The 21,395-nt window shown below is 45.1% G+C and overlaps 1 protein-coding gene across 1 annotated transcript in view; it reads left to right on the top strand.

Moving 5' to 3' along the window:
• Positions 1–21,395, top strand: part of Dpy19l3 (dpy-19 like C-mannosyltransferase 3) — a 68,656-nt gene that overhangs the window by 30,606 nt on the left and 16,655 nt on the right. The window contains exons 8-16 of the mRNA XM_005368410.2: positions 275–409; positions 4,481–4,612; positions 7,012–7,113; positions 11,809–11,882; positions 11,996–12,154; positions 15,273–15,395; positions 15,697–15,808; positions 16,549–16,605; positions 20,583–20,665. Of these exons, the coding sequence (XP_005368467.1) occupies positions 275–409; positions 4,481–4,612; positions 7,012–7,113; positions 11,809–11,882; positions 11,996–12,154; positions 15,273–15,395; positions 15,697–15,808; positions 16,549–16,605; positions 20,583–20,665 (977 nt within the window). The remainder of the gene's footprint in view (positions 1–274; positions 410–4,480; positions 4,613–7,011; positions 7,114–11,808; positions 11,883–11,995; positions 12,155–15,272; positions 15,396–15,696; positions 15,809–16,548; positions 16,606–20,582; positions 20,666–21,395) is intronic.

Consider the following 21,395-nt stretch of genomic DNA (forward strand, 5'->3'; position numbering starts at 1 on the left):
AAGTCGTTGCTCTTGAGATGGGGATGGGTGTGTTGCGGCCTCCAGATCAGCGTGGAATGCACATACCATATGTGAATATTTATATGAGAATGTCACTTCGGGATATTTGAAGCTTAAATAACAAACGCAACGGTTTTCAAAGCAGCAGTTTATGCTTTCTCTACTTTTATTTGGTTTATAGGGACACAGGCTACTCTGAAAGCTGAACTGAGAGATTTTTTTTTATGACTGCAGACATGTAAATTACCCAAAGGTTTCTCTTTTTCCCTCACAGAGGCTGACACTTCTTGCCATTTTCATATCAACTTTCCTCTTTAGCCTGACATGGCAATTCAATCAGTTCATGATGCTGCTGCAGGCACTAGTGCTGTTCATCCTGGACTCCCTGGACATGCTGCCAGCCATGAAGGTGAGCACTCTGCCTTCATCTTCAAGCTAAGTGGCGCCTTTAGACAACCGGAGGGATAGCTCGATGGTTTAGAGCACGTACTGCTCTTACAAAGGACCTGGGTTCAACTCCCCACAATCACATAGCAGCTCATATGGAGTAAATTCAACTCCAGGAGATCCAGTGCCCTCTTCTGGCCTCCTTGGGTACTGCATGCATATGGTGCACATAAACTCATACAGGCAAATAATAATAAAGAAATGAATCCTTTGACAGTACATCTATTTGAAGTACAGGTGTATCTGTCGGTTGCCATTTATAAACATGGATTACAATTTAAAATACAGTGTAGCTCTTAAATTTTCTTAATATAGAGTACCTATTTTTTAATACAAAACTCAATTGGGCATATAATTCTTTTTTTGTTTTTGTTTTTTTTGGTTTTTCGAAACAGGGTTTCTCTGTGGTTTTGGAGCCTGTTCTGGAACTAGCTCTTGTAGACCAGGCTGGTCTCGAACTCACAGAGATCCGCCTGCCTCTGCCTCCCAAGTGCTGGGATTAAAGGCGTGCGCCACCACCGCCTGGCTGGGCATATAATTCTTTTGGAAGTGTTTTTTTTTTTAAAAAAGGGTTTATTTTTACATTACATATATGAGTGTTTTGCTTGCATGTATATGTGTGTACCACATGCATGCCTGGTACCTGCAGAGGCCAGAAGGGGCTCAGATCCCTTATTAGTGAAGTTATGAATGGTTATAAGATGACAAATGGGTGCTAAGAACCAAACCTGAGTCCTCTATAAGAGCAGCAAGTGATCTTAACTGCTGAGCCATCTGACAAGACCTTCCTCTGTAAGCCAGGCTGACCTGCAACCTCCCGCAATCCTCTGGCCTCAGCCTTCTAAGTGCTGGGGTTACAGATACAAGCCTCCATTCCAGACCAAACAATTATTTTCTTCCATAATGTTTTATAGAATTTTCATAGTCATATTCTCCTGATACATAGAATGTGTGCTTTTATTGACTGGTCAAACACTACATATAAAATAAGCAAAGCCATATCTGCCTCCTAGTGTGTGTGGTGTCACTGGGGCTTTGAGGTTTCAAGAGCTCAAGCCAGGCCCAGTGTCACCCTCTCTTCCTGCTGCCTGCTGATCCAGATATAAAATTCTTGGCTACCTCTCCAGCACCATGGCTGTCTGAATGCCACTGTATCCCACCAAGACAATAGTAGACTAAACCTCTGAATTGTAAGCCATCCCCAATTAAATGCTTTCCTTATAAGAGTTGCTGTGGTCATGGTGCCTCAATAGAACACTGACTAGGACAATTAGAAACTTCCAGACTAGAAGGACAATGTGACGAATCACCTGTGTTTCCTCTCTCCTTCACAGATCCCAGAGTAGTCCTTTGAAAAATCAGAAACCCAGAAATAGCAGTAGATTCAGACAGAAAAACAGAAGAAAAACCCTTTCTGTAGCAGAGGACCAGAAAGGAGAAAAACTTAGCAAGACAGAAAACTAACAGCCCATGGTGGCCAACACCTTCCAAACACATGCAGCTCCACTCCCAACTCTGACAGCAGCTGATCGTGGGAGCACCTGGATTTCTGCCTCATCCAGCTCTGCTGAAGCATATCTGCTTCATGTCAGGGCACTGTCAGAAAATCTGGAGTTTTCACCATCTCCCACAAGCCACATGGGGAGTCTAACTTCAGCTCCCACTTAGCCTGGCGACATCCTTTCCCTCCCTACCAGGATGGTATCAGAGAAAGCCAGCTTTGCCTTCCACTGCCAAGGTCAGAACACTAAGAAACTTCACAGTCAGGAAAGCACCTGGTACCCAGTGCTCAGCCCTAAACGGGATCCTGTCTCAATCCCTTTTCCTAAGAAGGGGTGAGAAAGAATGTGAGCACTGGGGGATGGGCAGGAGGGCTGAGAAATGCTATCTTTGGGACATGACACAACCTCTGCGCACTGTGAACTCATCACAGCTGTGGCCCGCTGCACTAGATGAATCAGTATCCCAGCAGGCAGCATGCATTGCACTCAGTGGAGAGGACATGAAGGAGGAAGGGAGACATGTTTAAGAGTGCCTGGGATGGGGCTGGAGAGATGGCTCAGCTGTTAAAGGCTAGGCTCACAACTAAAAATATTAGTGCCTGGGGTGGCTGGGAGGGAGGAGCTGGGTGCATACGGTCAAGCTCATACACATAAACTTTAAAAAATATATGACAGCAGATACACCCACATGAGGTAGCTGTGTCATTATGGCCTCTGGTGAAACAGTGATCTTAGTGACTGTTCTCTCTGCGGGGACAGAACAAGTTAAGGATAAAAGGTTCTTTTCGCCTCATGGCTGCAGAGATTTCCGTCTATCTTGGTGAAGATGTGGTGATGGGATGGGTTGGTTCTCTCTGTGGTGTCCAGAGGCCAAGGCAACAATAGTTAGAACCAGCAGGCAGGAAGCAGAAGCAAGGACCAGAACCAGAGCTGTGCGTAGCTGTGAAGGCCTGGTGCCCGTGACCACCTTCCACTGATGAGCCCCATCGCCCAAAGACTCTGCAGCTGTGGTTACCCACACAAGATCAAACCAGCTGAAATCCTGGCATTTAGCCCCCTACCCCCACCCTGCCAAGTAGCTGCTTTTCTGAGGATGTAGTCCTGGTAGGTTTTGCACGCTGTGATGGGTGTCTTACATCCATACACCTATGGGCGGTACTAACTGGACTTAGTGGGTTGTCAAAAAGACTGAAATTTGGGAGGGAGCATATTGGGGGACATAGGATGGAAACGGGCTAGATAAGATCATACTCACTGTATTCATGTATGTAAGTCTCTCCCCCAAATTTTAAGGCCCCACAGGTTGAGGAACAAGCCTTCAAAACATAAGTCTATGGGGGTACATTTCAGAATCAGATCGTCACAGTTATGCAGTGCTTTGAAGTTTAAATTTTCACAAAATAGTCATTGGTGTGAGAAAACTGCACATAGTGTGGAGTATGTTGTTTGTATGAAATGGGACGTGCCAGTCTGACCCCGCATTGCCTGTTGGTATCTGGTAACTCTTGGCCCTGCCATCCTATCAATTACAATTCCGTTTCATGTTTTTCTGTATATAGTAATATACATTGTAGTCCTAAAAACCCCTAGCATCCTCTGCCCTGCTCTCCTAGTGACACCCTCCCTTCTCCGTGCTTGAGTTTCCTTTGAGGTCAAAAGCATGAACCCATTAGGGAAGTGAGGTCTGATGAACAAAACGGTTATTTTCCATAGATCTGTGTAATTATGGAATTGAAAATGCTAACTTGCTTTGAAAAAGATTTACTTACTTTTCCTAGAATGTGAATGAGTGTGTGTGTGTGTGTGTGTGTGTGTGTGTGTGTGTGTGTGTGTGTGATGACACCACATGCATGCAGTGCCCCCTGAGGCCAGAAGAGGGTGTTGGATTCCTTGGAGCTGGAATTACAAGCAGTTGTGAGCCGTCATTTGGGTTTTCAGACTTACCCTGGGGATGAATACAAACTAAATAAAGTCATGCATGACTTGGGCTTGAAGTGGATGGTCTGGAAAGTAATGGGAAGAGATGAAGTCCCAACTGTTGGTTGTAGATACTAATTATAAAAAGAATTGGAAAGAAAATTGAAAATTACAAGTCACATTTTCATTTCCCCATATATATTTATCCCTTTATTGGTTTCCCTTTTCATTAATGTCACAAAATTAAAATATCCTATTATTGGGCTGGAGTGATGCTCAGTGGTTAAAGAGCACTCAGCATCCGCATCAAGTTGTTCTCAACCATGTGTAACTCCAGCTCCAGGGGATCTGGCGCCCTCTTCAGGCCTCTGTAGGCACTGCTTACACAGGCTCAAACTCACATGAAGGCACACACACACAAATAGAAATCTTTAAGGCATTTTCTATCAGTAAAAATGAAAAACAAATGGAATTTATACAATGTTGCATTCCTCTGTAGATGGGTTGCCTGGAGCTAGGTGTGTGTTCTGCATTGCTGGTAACCTGAAATGTGGTCACTGTGCCACTGTGTCTTGTCTCCTGACGAACTCTCCATTGTGTCGTCTTTGTTGCAGGCCACCTGGCTGTACGGCATACAGATAAGCTGCCTGCTCCTCGTCTGCACACTTCAGTTCTTTAACTCCATGATTCTGGGATCATTGCTCATCAGTTTTAACCTTTCAGTGCTAATTGTAAGAAAACTTCAGGTAGGACTTTTTAATTTTTATAGACTATTTTAAAATATTTTAATCTTTAGTTCTGCGACTGTGTTTTGTGAATGTGCACATGACTGCAATTCCTAGGGAAGACAGAAGAGGGCACCAGGTCCCCGGGACCTTCAGTTATGTTCTGTTGTGAGCTACTTAAACTGGGTGCTGGGAGCCAAACTGGGGTCCTCTGCAAAGGCAGAACACAGTCTTAACTGCTGAGCCATCTCTCCAGCCCTATAAGATCTATTTTTGGTGTGGCTCACTGAACCTTACTCTCATCCAGAATTCAGATGAAAATGACCCAGTTCCCAGTAAAGAGCTCCATCAGGGTTACCTTTGCTTTTTCCTTTTAAAATGCGTGCTGGCACATTTGTTTTAAGCTTCTTCGGGTCCACGTGTCGTTCTTTGCTGTTAGCAGTGATTGTTTCTTATGCAATTGAAACCTTAATTCCTGCACTAGCCAGGGTTGTTTATTTGAATTACATTATTATATGTCATAGATGGAAAACTGCAATGGAAGATTAAAAAAAAATCATCTGTATTCAGTAGTGCCTTCCAGGTCTGGAGCTCTTGCTGTTTGACACCCCTTCCTGTCTTTACATAGCCTATTAGTGACATTGAAGTGAATTAAAATGCACTGTTTTCACAATTCAGAGAATCCAGATAACTGCTTACAAAGGCGTGGGGCATCTCATAAGCTATTCTGAAATCATGTGAAGTTCTTTTAGACGTTTAATCCTTTGAGAATTTTATACTTGTATGCTATGTATTTCCGTCATATCTGCTCCCACTCTTGACCCTTCAGTCTCTCCCCAGAGTCCCCAACATGTCCCCTTTCCAACTTTGTGTCTTCTTCCTCATTTATAAAATTACCCGTGGAATGCAGTTAGTTCTGAGCTATGCAAATGGCTGTGGGCCCACCCGCTGCAGCATGGGCAACCTACCAGAAGCCATAGCCTCAGAAAAATGACCCTGTCTCTCCCAGCAGCCAGCAGCTGCTGGTAGCTCCTCCGTTAGGGTTGGGCCTCATCAGCCCCTCCCCATCCATGCTGGAATCTGCTTGAAGGGAGCCACACCTGCTGTGAGTAAGTCTCTGTGTCACGTCCTGAAGACAGCATCTCAGGGCTTTTCTCTCCACCCTCCAACTCTTGCATTCTCTCCACCCACTGTGTCCTGTGGTTCCCTGAGCCTTGGGGTGGGGGCGTGATAAAGGTGTCTCATTTAAGGCTAAACACTCATAGTTAATAATAATTCTCTGTACTTTGGTCAGTTATGAATCTCTATATTAACCACTGGGAAAGTGTGGAACAAGCTTCTCTAACCAAGGCTAAGAGAATAACAGACCTGTAGATAAAAATATAAATATTTAGAAGACAGTTCGACAGCATGGCCACTCAACAAAACAACAACCATAGGTTTTTCCCAGGGCTAATGACCTCCCCAGTCATGTGCTTTTGATTAAGTTTATAGAACCAGGCATGAACTCTCTTCTGGTTCATAGACCTCATCCAATCAGAAAGCGGTTGATTGCTCCCATAAAGGTCGTGCCACTGTCACACCAGTGAGCACTCTTTACCTAGCAGGCAAGGTCAGTGCTAGATAAAACCATTGATGTCTTCTCTACCTCCAACCCCCACCCTACCCAGCATCCTGCATAGCTCCTTCCTGCACTGTGAGAGCTTACCTGCTGAGAGGGAGTTCCCCAGTCTGTTCCAGTTTGGTTTCACTACAACCCATGTGTGTGGTGTCTTCACCAGTGGGCAGCTAAGAATTTGTGTTGTCTTTTTTTTTTCCAATATGCATATTTTTTATTGTTTTTACTGAACTATATATTTTCCTCCACTCTCCTCCCTTTCTCTCCCCTCCCTTTATACCCTTTCCCATGGTCCCCATGCTCCCAATTTACTCAGGAGATCTTGTCTTGAATTTGTGTTGTCTTAAGGTCTGCTGGAGCCTCCCTGTTCAGTAACTCATAGGTTTCCCAAGTGTTCACACCAAGGTTTTCATTTACTAACCCGTGTCTTCTTGTGCACCCATACACATCAAACTCCTTCTTTATTTAATTGCATTTGTAAATTACCTTACAGACTAGTTGGTCCCCACGAGGCTTTTTCATACATCCTTGGTGTCATCTCACCAGCTCCCTGCACCTTTCTCCCCCCACCCCTGCTCTGACTTTAACCACCAGTATGTCCCCTTTTTCATATTACATGTAAAATTACTAAAACAAAGAAATAGAGACCCCATGAAGTAGGTTTTTTCCCACTCATGTGTGTGTTGCATGAGTCAACATTTTAAATCTTCAAGCAATCTCAAGTGATTATGAAGTTGTAGTTGACATTAAAATTTATTTAAATGTTTCTTAAAAAATAAAACACAATTCTTTTAATTTCTAGAAAAACCTAAAAACTGGAACCTTCCTGACTAGGATTGGGAAACTCTTATTGCATTTACTTCTAGTTTTCTGCTTGACACTATTTCTCAACAGCATTATTAAGGTAAGTTAATAAGTGAGATTTAATCCATCTAAAATGTATTTATGGTATTGGAGATAAGCTTTGAACTTTTAATTAGAAATAGTTCTTTCTATAAAACATACTTGAATCACTGATGAAAGGTTTCCGTACCTGGATATTGGGTCTCTCTGCCGACACAGTAATTATAATCAAACTGAATTAAAAGACCAGGTTTATTGGTAAAACGTCCCCAGGTGATTTTCCCAACCCCCAGAGTTGAAGTAAGGAGAGGAGACCAGGAAAAACCACATGGCTGGGATCCTGGCAGCAGTTTACTACCCTATAGGTGTAGTCTTCAGTAGCTGGGGGGGGGAGGGGTGGAGCTGCCACTTGGTGTGTTTTCTGGAAGGGGGCACTGAGATGGAGCTTCCACCCAAACAGTGAGTCATGGTTGACCTGAGAGGGCCACGCTTGGTTTTGGTAGTTTTAATTATTCATTTCTTTTCCCTTTCACAACACATCTGCCTTAGTCACTTCTCTGTTGCTATGAGAAAGCTCCATGACCAAAGCAATTCAGAGAAGAGTTTATTTGGGCCCGTGGTTCCAGACGCTTAGAGTCCATGATGGGGGGCCAAGCAGGCTGAGAACAGGAAACAGAGAGATCAAACTGGGAGTGGGGTGAGGCCTAAAACTCTCAAAGCCCACCCCAGTGATGACATATTTCTTCCGACAAAGCTGCACCTTCCGAGCCTCCTCAAATAGTGCCACCAAGTAAGGACCAAGTATTCAAATGCCTGCGACTAAGGAGGACATCTCAGTCAAATCACGGTGGTGTCTGTCTTAGATGGGGTTGGTATCGTTGTCACGAAACTCCATGACCAACGGCAGCTTGGGCAGGAAAGGGTTTATTTTGCTTATACATCTGCAGTCACAGTTCATTGAGGGAAGCCAAGGCAGGAACTCAAACTGGGCAGGAACCTGGAGGCAGGAACTGGATCAGAGGCCGTGGAGAGGTGCTGCTTACGGGCTTGTTCCTCCTGGCTTGCTCAGCCCACTTTCTTATAGAACCCAGGACCACCAGCCCAGGGATGGCCCCACCCACAGTGGACTGGGCCCCCCTCCCCCCCCCCATTGATCACTAACTAGGAAAATGCCCCACAGGCTTGCCTATAGCCTGGTCTTATGGAAGCATTTTCTCAATTGAGGCTCCCTCCTCTCCTAAAACTAGCCAGCACAGTGTCTGTCCTTGAACTTATCAGACTGAAGGCTCAACTTTAAGAACATTAACTATTTCCTAAAAGCACCATGGGATTTTTTTTTTTTTAACAATCAAGTTTTATTTGTTTTTTTGGGAGTTTTTTGAGACAGGTTGTAACCTAATTGGCCTTGAACTCTGCCTCAGCCACCTTTGTGCTGGGACTACGGGTGTGCACTGCCATGCCCCACAAGGTGGGCTTTATTGGGATTTTGTTGTTTAGAAGAAGATGTGTGTTCATTTTTGCTCAGTTAAAATGAACAAGCCCAGGCTGGGGTATCATTGGGGCATGCATGAAGTCAGCCTGTACAGAGCCCCGAGTTCCATTCACACCACCGAAACGAATCAAAAAGTAACTAGATAGTAGGACCCTGGTCACTGTTCAGAATAGGCTGGCCTGCGATTCCAAGACATCCGCCTGACTGCCTGCTGGGTGCTGGCATTAAAGGAGAGCACCATCATGCCCAGCTTTACTAAGATTTTGTTGCGTGCTCTGTAGCATGGCTTTCTTTACTGTTTGTCTGGTGGTTTCTGTTCTGTTTTATCTTCTGTTTTCTGAGGGCAGGTTTTCCCTCAGGGTATACATCTTGGACCTTGGTGCCCCATTCAATTTTGCTTTTAATTTTATTATTTTTATTTTCTGTGTGTAGGTGTTTTGCCTGCATGTATGTCTGTGCACCACATTTATGGCAGGTGCTCTAGGAGAAGCATCAGATCTTCTAAACAAATGGCTATGAGCCACCATGTGGGTGGTGGGGTCCTCTGAAAGAGCAAAGAGTGCTCTTAACTGCTGAGCTGCCTTCCCAGTCCCCCACTGGTTTTTTGTTTTTTTTGTTTGTTTGTTTGTTTGGTTGGTTGGTTGGTTGGTTGGTTGGTTGGTTGGTTGGTTGGTTGGTTTTTGGTTTTTCAAGACAGGGTTTTTCTGTGGCTTTGGAGCCTGTGCTGGAACTAGCTGTTGTAGACTAAGCTGGTCTCGAACTCACAGAGATCCGCCTGCCTCTGCCTCCCGAGTGCTGGGATTAAAGGCGTGCACCACCACCACCCGGCCCCCCACTAGTTTTTAAGCTAGAGCAAAGCTTCACTGATTACACCAGACATCTTTGCACCCCCACTCCCATCTTCTTCAAGACTGGTCTAGTGTTAGAGACGTCAATAAAACGTCTTTCTTCCCTTCAGAGGAGCTTGGCAGTCTCTGTTTCTTCTCCCTGTTTACTGTCGAAAAGGAAAAAATGTAGTCAGTGAGCCACAGTGAGCATGCCACTTTTTTTGTTGTGTTTTTTTTTTGTTGTTGTTGTTGTTTTATTTTGGCTTGTTTTGGTTTTGGTTTTTCTAGACAGGGTTTCTCTGTGTGTAGCCATGACTTGACCTAGAACTAACTCATTCTATAGACCAGGCTGGTCTCGAGCTCACAGAGATCCAACTGCTTCTGCCTCCCAAAGTGTTGGGATTAAAGATATGTACCTCTACCAACTCCAGGCTGCCACTATGTTCTTAAACTCTGTATCATACCCACACTTTCCTAATTGGAGGACTCAAAATTGTTCAAAAGGAGGTAGAAAGATGACTCACTTGGTAAAGTGTTTGCCACCCAAGCACCAAGACCTAAGTTCAGATCCTCGGGTCTCATGTGAAATGCTGGGCATGGTGGCATGTGTCTGTAACCCCAGGGCCTGGGAGGCAGACAGGCTTATCCCTGCAACTCACTGGTCAGCCAGTCTACCTGAGCCATGAGTTCCAGGTTCCTCCAGAGGCCCTGTCTCAAACACTAAGGTGTAGGAAGACACCTGGCACTAACATCTGCCCTTCACACATATACATGTGCACATGCAAGGGCGGGCACACACACACACACACACACACAGAAAATAGATTTTTCGGGGCTGGAGAGATGGCTCAGTGGTTAAGAGCACTGCCTGCTCTTCCAAAGGTCCTGAGTTCAATTCCCGGCAACCACATGGTGGCTCACAACCATCTGTAATGAGGTCTGGTGCCCTCTTCTGGCCTGCAGACATGCACACAGACAGAATATTGTATACATAATAAATAAATAAATAAATATTTAAAAAAAAAGAAAATAGATTTTTCTCTTATGTTTCCTAAATAATACAGTATAACAGCCACTTATATAGCATTTATTTTATATCTGATATTAAAAGTAATCTAGAGTTGGTTTCAAGTCTACAGAAAGCCAAGCATGGTGGTGGTGGTGCATTCCTGTAATCACAGCACTTAGGAGACTGAGGCAGGAGGTTCCTGAGTTCAAGGCCAGCCTGTGCTCTGCAGGGAAACAGAGGGTTGTGCATCGCTAGCAGAGCAGTCGACTAATTGCTTAGCATGTGCAAGGTCCTAAGTCCAATACCTCAAACTGCATCCTCCCTCCAAAAAAGAGTGCAGACGAATGTTTGTATGCAAACACTACATTGATCACTGGACGCTGAAGGATTCTCTGAATCAGTTTCTGTGATAATAGCAAGGATTGAGTGTGCTCACTTGCAATTTACACATGCAAAGCTCGTCCACCTTCCCCGCTTGCCAGACTAGGCAATCTGCTCTTTGATTGAACCAGGAGAGACCTTTGAGCCTAGACTTCTGTTTTTGACACTCCAAAGGATAAGAGTCTATTGATCGGCCCTCCCTGAATTTTTCAGCAGAGACCCACAAAGGCAAATTTAAAAAAAGTCTGTGAAACTCCTTGCACATACGGGACCCATAGGAAGCATTTCCCTTGCTCCGGGCAGTTGTATTTGCCGCTCAAAGGCCCAAATCACATTTTTGCCTTATTGTTAATGAATGTATTGTGTTTTCTAATTGCAGTTCTGACTTTATTTTTTTCCCTGCCTTTCTTTATCTGATACTATTTCCCCCATTATTGTCCTTAGGATTTTATTGTTGTTGTTTTTAATGATGCGTATGTGGGGGCTGGGGTTGTGCATGTGCCTGCAGTGTCCCTGGAGGCTAGAAGAGGGCATCAGCTCCCCTGAAGCTGGGGTTATGCACATTCTGATTTGCTCTACTGGGGTGCTTAGGAGCCCCACTCAGGTTTATATTATATAGTGGATTTTTTTAATAATCCATAAATAAAAAATAAAATTGTATGAATTAAAATTATAGTCACTAATGATGAACACTGAAATTAGGGGCATCTACACCTTAGGGTCACTTCTCTCCAGAGTTATCTGACTGAGTCCTGTGTCATTTTTGTTTTCAGAACCAACCCCCGAAAGCAGGTATACGGGCTGTGTACCTGCTTGAGATTTCAGACCATTTTGTTGATTTTTCTGATGTAAAACCAAAAAGGTCACCTTTCCTTTATCCACTTCACATGTTGAGTTCCTGAAGACGTTAGGGGAGAGGAGGTGAGGCGGAGGCGAGAGTTTGGGAACTGACCGTTGACTGGCCTCACGTGTCCCTCCTGCACTGTTTGCATCACGGGCTGGTGGGGAGACACTAATAGCTCCTTTTCTTTTCTCTCTTCCTAATAGAAAATTCTTAACCTGAAGTCAGACGAACACATCTTTAAATTTCTGAAGGCCAAATTTGGCTTTGGAGCAACGAGGTATGACTGGCGTAAGACTCTGCCTGCTGTTTGATCCTGAAGCCCCAAAGCCTTCAGCCCTTCCTGCAGTCCTCTTGCCTCTGGGGGTGACCTTGCCCTCCTTCCTTCCCCAGGGATTTCGATGCGAATCTCTACCTGTGTGAAGAAGCCTTCGGCCTCCTGCCTCTCAACACATTCCAGAGGCTCTCGGAGACTCTTCTCTTCTACGCGTACATGTTTGTCCTGTTTGTCACAGTGGTCACAGCCTCGGTGGTTGCCTTTCGCAACCTCAGGTAGGACTGTTTAACACTCCTGCCCTAATGAGGTTGTTCCAGTGGGAGCTGGGGAGGAAGGGAGGATAGAACACAAACGGTAAGCCCAGAACAGAAGAGCGCCGTTCTTCTTACAAGGGAAGAGAGCATCTAGGGCTGCTGCAGTGCAGAGCGGGCTGCGTTCCTGGCCGGTCGGCATGCTTGGAAGCGCCCATCCTGGGCGAGTTGGGTGACCTGTCAGTACTTCTGTCTCCTTTCCTGTAGAACAAGAAGACCTTCAGTGCAGCTGCTGTGTAACTGAAAAATCCACACTAGGTATAGAAAAAGTATCTCGTACCAAGACCCTTTTGTGGGCATTAGCGACTACTAGCTGCTGTTGCTGTTGTTGGTTCACAACTTTTTTCTTTCTTCTTCTAGACTAGGCACAGGCAGCCCTAGTCCTGCTACCAGGGAGAGTTGTAATGTGGCACAATACAAAATAGTGAAAAGACTGGAAATGGGGGGAGTGTTTTAGTTTTTTTGTGTGGTGTGTGTATGTGAGATATTTTTTGGTAACTCGGTTATGTTGGTTCAATTAAGAACTTTATACATGGTGACAAAGACCTGTAAGCTGAGGCCGGAGGATTTTAGGTTTAAGTAGTAGTGTGTCTCTACACACTAAAATGAGTTCAGGGACAATGTGAGCAACTTAGACCCTGTTTCAAAATAACAAGGGAAAATAAGGGCCAGACATGTGGCCCAGTGGTCTGTTGCTTAGCTCGCATGCCTGAGACCCTGGTTTTGATTCCTGGTATCAGAAAAATAGAGTTAATTGTTGTTTGTTTGTTCCCTGGGTCTCGTTTGAAAACCCATGAAGTTGGTATGGACATAATTATGAGTGTTTACTGAAACTTTCATGTCCTCGTGCCTGTATTTAAAACTTAGCTCGTCTCCCAGCTACAGAAGAAAGCATCAAGGAGTCCAAACATGTTTTTTGGAAGACCTGTAGAATACTTCCCTTCAGGCTGATGAGTTTTTCATTTACAATGCAAGTTTCCTTGAGAGAAAATTACAAAGTTGAAGCCACCGTCGTTTGTAGGAGCTTGATGGAGTTCTCAGGGAAACCCCTTTTCTGTGTAGTTCCACAGCCACTTAAAATACTGTGATTCCCAGGCAGGAAGTGCGGGAAGAGTGAGTCCAGGTCGCTCCAGCCTTATGATTATTAAGATTATTAAGAATAATGCAGGACCTGAGAGATGGCTCAGTGGATAAGAGGGCTTGCTGCTCTTCCAGAAGTCCTGAGTTTAGTTCCTAGCACCCGTGTTTGGCAGTTCACAACCTCCTGTGATTCCGGTCCTAGGGGACCTGATGTCCTCTTTTGGCCTCTGAAGGCCCTCACACACAGACACACAGTAGAAATCTTTTTTTTTTTTTTTTTAAGATTGATTGATTTAATATATGTGGGTAATCAATCTATCTGCGTCTATACCTGCAGACCAGAAAAGGGCACCAGATCTCACCACAGATGATTGTGAGCCACCATGTGGTTGTTGGGAATCGAACTCAGGTCTTTTGGAAGAACCGCCAGTGCTTCTAACCTCTGAGCCATCTATCCCTCCAGCCCCAAAGAAGTCTTCTTTAAAAAGAAACTATGAAAATATTTTATCAGTCATCAGCTGGCTCAAGATAAACCTTAGCCCCATGGAAACAGGAAAGTTCTTCTAGATGGCACAATTAATGTCACTGCAGATACACAGATGTGGACAGGACCCTAGTCCATATCCAGAACAGGGGAGCCCAGTGAACCTTGCTAAGTCTGCTGCAGCTTGATGCTGGGACCCTTTAAAACAGTTCCTCATGTTGTGGTGACCCCCAACCATAAAATTATTTTTGTTGCTACTTCATAACTGTAATTTTGCTACTGTTACAAATTTTAATGTAAATATCTGATACACAGGATATCTAATAGGCAACCCCTGTGAAAGAGTCATTTGTTCCCCAAAGGGGTTGTGGCCCACAGGTTGAGAACTGTAGGATTAGAGGGTCCCTCATCTACCTGTTGGAGGTTTTAGATGTCCTTCAAGGAAAAACACCGTGTTAATTAAAGAATGGTAGTTTCTTAACATGTGCTGACTTAGTGGTCAAAGGGTGATTTTTTTTTTAAGGTTTATTTACTTTTATTTAATGTGTATGTGTGTTGTGCTTATATAACATGCTTGCAATATCTGCAGAGGCCAGAAGGGGGTGTTTGGTCCTTTGGAACTGGCATTAAGAGACCACTGTTAACTGCCATGTAGGTGCTAGGAACCAAACCCAGGTTCTCTGGAAGATCAGCCAGTGCTCTTAATCACTGAGACATCTCTCCAGCCCTTGGATTCTAGGTGGGTTTTTTGTTTGCTTGCTTGCTTTGTTGGGGTTTTTTTGTTTTGTTTTGTTTTAATGTTTTAAAACTGGGGCCCAAGAGATTGATCAAAAGTTAAGAGCACTGATTCGATTCCCAGTGGTCACATGGTGACTTGCCCCCAATCCCAAAGGATCCCATTTCCCCCTTCTGGACTCTAAGGGCATCAGGCACATACATGGTGCATACGCATGCATGCAGACAAAACACCCATACACATAAAAGAAAAACAAAAACAAATAAGAAGCAAAACACAATTCCTGCTACTAGACCTGGTGGTGCACCCTTATAATCCCAGCAGTTGGGAAACAGAAGCAGGAGAATTAAGGAGTTCAGTCCAGCCAGAGCCACATAGTGAGACCCTGTTCAAAAATAAATAAGGAAAATAAATGAATAACTAAGAACACAGTTAAATGACATTAAGAGTTAGTGTTCTTTCTGCTGGGTGTTTACATTCCATTCCTACTCTCTAATGTGCACCTGGAGCATCCTTTAATATGATAACATTCATTTATTGGATATAGATAATAAGGCATTGGTAGGTGAAATGACCCCCTGACCCACTAACTGAATTTGAAGTTTATAAGTTCATAATTTTTTGTTGTTGTTATTTGTTTGTTTTTGAGACAGGGTTTCTCTGTGTAGCCCTGACCGTCCTGGAACTCGCTCTGTAGACCAGGCTGGCCTCAAACTCAGAGCTCTCCACACGCTGGGATTTAAGGCACCGGCTTTACTGTCACTCCTTTGCTGTTTCCCCAGTGATTCCGCGAGTCCGCAGTCCATGGGTCAGACAAGAAAGTGTGCGGTTGACCTGAAGCCGGAAGCCGCTTACAACTTAATCCACACCATTCTGTTCGGAGTCTTGGCGCTGAGTACGATGAGGTATTTCCATCTCAGCCGGTGTCTTTGATTTAACTTGACAGCTCTTGAATTGATGTCGTCCAGCAGCACGATTCCGACCCTGGCAGTCACCTTCGTTGATGACTCTGTCCGCACACATCTGCCCTCTATGAAATATCACTATACGGTGTTTTTCTTAGTTGCGAACATTCTTTCCATGGTTCACTTGCGCGACCATTCCTAGGAAGCGGATAGGTAACCCTGTGGCCGATGGCTTCTGCGGAAATCGACAGGATGCTCACTCCAGCAGGCACCGCTGACGGCCCTCTCTCTGCTGTTTCAGGATGAAGTACCTGTGGACCTCCCATATGTGTGTGTTCGCGTCATTTGGCCTGTGCAGCTCTGAGATCTGGGAACTGCTTCTGAGGCTGGTTCATCTCTGTAACCCAAAGAGGGTTAGTGCCATCCTCTGTCCATGCAGTTGGAAGTGAGCTGCAGAGTTTCTTCTGTATGGGTGTTTCAGTAGGTGCCAGGTGTTGGATAGAGTGGGTACAGAATCTGATTGCTTGTTTTGTTTTGTTCTTTGAGACGGGGTTTCTCTGTGTGGCCCTGGCTGTCCTCTCACTCTGTAGACCAGGCTGGCCTCGAACTCACAGAGATCCCCCTGCCTCTGCCTCACGATTGCCGGGATTAAAGGTGTGCGCCACCACCGCCTGGCCCTATCAGTTATATTTTGAAGTCACTTATATTTCTACATGTCAGATGTGTCCACTTATACACAGAATTTAGGAATACAATAAAAGCACAAAAAACGAAATCAAAATTTTCAGACCGTTCTATTGACCAGAATTACAATGAGTATTATAAGACATTTTCTTTTTTTTTTCTTTTTTTTTTGGTTTTTCGAGACAGGGTTTCTCTGTGAAGACATTTTCTTAAAGATAATTTGCTGGCATCTACATGACAGAGCTGGCCAGCCCTAGGCAAGCCCGCTTTGCCCTCTGCTTTCGTTAGGTGGCAGAGGGAGGAAGCTACAGGAGGCTCACTCAGCTTAGTGGTTGGCAGACTGGGGGCAGATACCGTTCAGTCTGTTTGGGTTTGTTGCTGTCTTTGAAAGGTGTGAGCCAACAAAGCCAGACTTGGAGGCCAAAGCGGTCCAGAGACATTCAATCTTAACAGAGTCTTTGTCCCGCAGATCTGGGTCATGCGGTATTCGGTGCCCATCCTCACCCTGCTGTACCTGTGCTGTAAGGTAAGGCTCATCTCACTCCTCCTTTGTTTGTGCAGAGGGACTTGTGGCATCCGTGAAGACTTCCTTGAGCCTTGTTTAGTTGGTACTGGTAGGAAAAGCAGCCTCTAAACTTGTAGTTTCTAGAGGTTTTGTGTTATAGTAGAAAAACCATTCAGAAAAGAAAAAAACAAGATTAGAAAAAGCCATCCTATTCGTTTCGATTCTTACTGGAAGCAGATCCTGAAAATGTGTTTAGTCCTATTTTGAAACAAATAAGGCAGAAAAAAACTGTGTATGTAGAATGAGAGGTTGTAAGATAGGACCTGCTTAACCTGTACATGCCATTAGATGCTGTCGTGGGAGCTGGACACACGGAATAAACACTGTAAGGTTCGTCTCTGGGTGCCGGTGTGGTGGTACCCAGCAGTAATTTCAACACATTCAGAGCCAACCTGGGCTTCATAAGGCGACCCAAACAAAAACAACGAAAGCAACGGTTGCCCCCTCTCCACACCTGAAGACACTTTAGTGACGCAGAGAAAACTGTCACATTCTCCTTTAACTGATTTGCAGGTGTTCCAGGACACCCTCAGAGACACCATCATGGGTCATTTGGCCACTTGGTGCTTCATCTGTTACCTGGGAAAACAGTGCAGAATACTTAATCCATTTGAACTTTTGCCCTTGTTTGCTTGTTTGTTGATACAAGGTTTCTCTATAGCCCTGGCTATTCTGGAACTTGGACCAGACTGGCCTTGAGAGATCAGCCTGCCTCCGCCTAGTATGCTGGGATTAAAGGAGTGTGCTGCCACCACTGCCCAGCTCTCTTGCCCTTTCTTAAACCAAAACCAAATTCAAACAAAACAAACTTACTTTTTTATTTTTATGTGTGATTTTAAGTTAGAGCAGTGGGCTAGAGGTAACTGTGGAGAGGCCCTCCCTCAGTTGACGCAGTGGTTAAGAGAGAATCTGCCCACAGCTTGGCCTCCATACAGGCCTGCTTCTGTTGTAACAGAGTGTTTATAATCTAAAGGCTTTAGGCTTGGAAACTGCATGTGATGGTCCATGTCCTATCAGAACAGCTGCCACTGCGGGCAGAGCCCCCCAGCTCCCTGAATTTTGTTCTTTTATGTAGATAAGTGAAACAAGATAAATGTTTAATAAGCCACTTGGCAGCTCCGCCTTTACACGGAGTTGAGGGCTAAACCCCAAGAGCTCTGTTGTCAGCACTGCAGCTGTTGGAACAGGACAGTAAGGGACTCGGGACTGACTACGTGTGTCTCTGTGTGTATGTATGTATACGCACATCAGTGTGTGCATAAATGTGTGTCCGCATGCATGTGTATATGTGTCTACCTGTATATGTGTGTATGGGGTATGTTTGTGTGTGAGTGTTTGTGTGTGTAGGCTGAATTGTCTACTACCTGTTGAAGTTAACTGCTTAAGGACTTGGTGATAAGATTAAGGAAGGGTTTAGAGAATAGATAAAGCGTGCTCTAAAGGCAGACAGAAGCATCAGGTCAGGGAACTAGGACGTGCAAGGTGTGGGTTGAGCTCACGCTCAGCCGTGAGGTGATGTGGACGGCATCAGGTTAGCAAGATGCGCTGCTGTGGCCTAGGTTCTCGGAATACTAGGACGTTCTCACAGATGACCATGTCCTGCGGGGCTGACCTGCACCAAGCTGATAGGGAAGCAAAGTGCCTGCCTTCAAGTCCTTGATGCTGGTAGGCCCACCCCTGTGACTGCCAGTCTCTGCTACACCAAGCTCCACCTGGTGGGAGCAAAGTCCCCTCATCTCCAAGAACCACTGGAAGGGTTCCAGTGGAAGAACCCAGAAAACCTTCACTCCCTGCAGCAAACAGTGGTCCTGGGTTGAGGGAATTGGGATTCTAATGAGTTTCTCCAGACTGCTGCTCAGGCCTTGAGCAGATAGCCTGATGCCTCTACTTAGACTGTACAGAATCCTTTGGATACTTTATCTCAAATGTGTAAAGTGGTGGCATATGACTCCAGTCACAGCATTGGGGAGACAGAGGCAGGGGAACTCGGTTTGTTCAGTTGCCGGCTTGGTCTACGTAGTGAGTTTCAGGGCAGCCAGGGCTACATAGTGAGTGAGGGTCTGATTTTTTATAAAAGGATTGTTGCCAGGGCACACGCCTTTAATTCCAGCAGAGGCAGGCTGATCTCTGTGAGTCCGAGGCCAGCCTGATCTACAGAGTGAGTTCCAGGGCAGCCAGGGCAATGCTGAGAAACCCTGTCTCAGAAAACTAAACAAAACAAAAAATCTGCATAAAGTATAAGTATAAAATCAGAGAGCAAATGAATAATAAAGACACTCGAAATTTTTCCCTGACACTGAAACTGTTTCCCATCTGCACCAGCTATTAAGATACTCTGTCAGCAGCTGGGCGGTGGTGGCGCACACCTTCAATCCCAGCACTCAGGAGGCAGAGGCAGGCGGATCTCTGTGAGTTCGAGACCAGCCTGGTCTACAAGAGCTAGTTCCAGGACAGGCTCCAAAACCACTGAGAAACTCCACTCGAAAAACCAAACCAAAAAAAAAAAAAGATACTCTGTCAGCGATGTAATTATTCGGGGCCTGGCTTGCGTTTCCCTGGCAGTTATACTATGGGTTGAGTTCTTTCCTCTGGGATAATCCCATTCAAAGGGAAAAGCTTGTGCTAGGCTCCTCAGAGCCAGAGATTTAAAGTATTTGCTCTGGTTAGCTCGATTAGCTTATTGGATTGGTGAAATCCCAGCTAATCTATTTCATTCTGCTCAAGGGTGATACTTGGTTTTTATTTGCGTATTATTTAAGGAGTTTCCCTCAGGATGCACTAGATTTTAACATTCGCTATCAGCATCTTTAAGATTAGAAAAATATCCAGTACCCATTGAATTCACAGATATACCAAAATAATTGAAGCATCTTATTATATAAATGTTGGTATTTTGTTGACTGTCAAGTAACAGGGACAGCACATTTACTCTCCAAAGCACTTACTGGAGCGGGTCAGGAGTTTGAGGCTAGCCTGGGCTACACAGTAAAGCTGTCTCAAAACAACAAAAATAAGGATTAGCAGGGGAAGTGGGGCTTGGTCCCCTGTCATTTGAGAATAATTAAGACTCCGTTGATTAGTGGGATAGAATTTATGATATCCCACTGATGGGGAGGAATGTTATTTTTATATTGTGTCTGCATAACCTTAAGTGACAGGAGTTGACCAATGGCATAAATAGCAAAGTCAAACACATTAGATTCTCCTGGAGGGTCCAGTTGCCAACCATTTTACCCCATTGTGCCAGTATTTCTATGAACATATATCAGACCATTTGCCCAGCAGCAGACCAGAGTCATGGCAGTGCAGTGAGCAGGGGGCTGCATTTAGAAGTCGGTTCTGAGGCGCAGCTCTGTCACTGTTGAGCCTGGTCAAGTCAGTCACCTCCCTAAGCCACTGTTTCCATCCTGAGAGACAAATCTGATGATGGTGCTCCCTGGTGCCCATCTGTCCTGTGGGTCACGGTGAGGACAGGGTGGTGTTCTGTACTGGAAACCTTCTGTGTGTGTGTGTGCACATGTGTGTGTGCGTACCACGTGCATGCAGCACCCACAGAGGCTAGGAGAGGGCAGCAGATCCTCTGGAACTGGAGTTAGTCTGCCATCAGCTACCATACGGATGCTGAGAACTGAACCCAGGCCGCCCTGCAAGAGCAGCAAATGCTTTTAGTCACTGAGCCATCTCTCCAGCCCCAACAGCAGCCTATTTTTTTAACAACATAAACGTCCATATGTAAAAGCTAACAGAGCCGCTGATCCCATTAGCTTCCGCATGAATGTGTCTGGAACTTTCGGTGTGATTCAGAACGTTTTTAAAGCGGTTCTGGTTTCCAGTTGTCATTTGCATTTGGCTCCCGAGTATGTGATGCTCAGTTTCTCTTTCTCTGTTATTTCCTCTTGGTGACAGTTACAAAGGTCCATTTTTGTTTTTAATTTCAGTCCTGGCCAGGAATGATGGATGAACTCTCCGAGTTGAAGGAATTCTATGACCCAGATACAGTGGAACTGATGAACTGGATTAGGTAAGAGGAACTTTGCAAGTTTAAAACTTTAGCAGCCTTTCTGGGGTCAACTGTAGATCTCATTTGTTAGGGGGGAGGGGAGAGTTTATTTTCTAATTGTGAAGAAATATTCTTTTTTTCTTTTTTAATCAAATTTTTCATTAGTCCTCTGGATTTGGAAGAAACTCTTCTGAGCTGGGTGTGTTTGCTACACACATGTGACCCCAGCACTGAGGAGGAGGCAGAGGCCATGACTTGGAGGGCAGCCTGGGCCACATAGTGAGACCCTGTCTCTAAACAACAGGATTTTCTACAGCTACATCCCCTGGAGGGAAGAAAATACTCTTTTGAAGTAGAAACCAGGATCAGAAAACAAACTCCCAACATCAACAGAAGGGAGTGGGATTTTATTACCCATGAGGCTGAGCAGTTGGGAGCAGGCTCTGCTCTTGCAGAGAACCCAAGCTCAGTTCCCAATACCTGCACCTGATGGGTCACAACAACCTGGGTCTCATTTCAGGGCCTCTGACTCCTTCCTCTGGGCTCCCCACAGGCAGCTGCATTCACATGCACACACCCCACACGGATGTGCACACACACACACCCCTCTCACACGGATGTGCGCACACACCCCTCTCACACGGATGTGCACACACACCCCTCTCACACGGATGTGCACACACACCCCTCTCACACGGATGTGCACACACACACCTCTCACATGGATGTGCACACACACACCCCTCTCACG

The sequence above is a fragment of the Microtus ochrogaster genome, unplaced genomic scaffold (assembly GCF_000317375.1).
Source record: "Microtus ochrogaster isolate Prairie Vole_2 unplaced genomic scaffold, MicOch1.0 UNK32, whole genome shotgun sequence".
Classification (NCBI taxonomy): Eukaryota; Metazoa; Chordata; class Mammalia; order Rodentia; family Cricetidae; genus Microtus; species Microtus ochrogaster.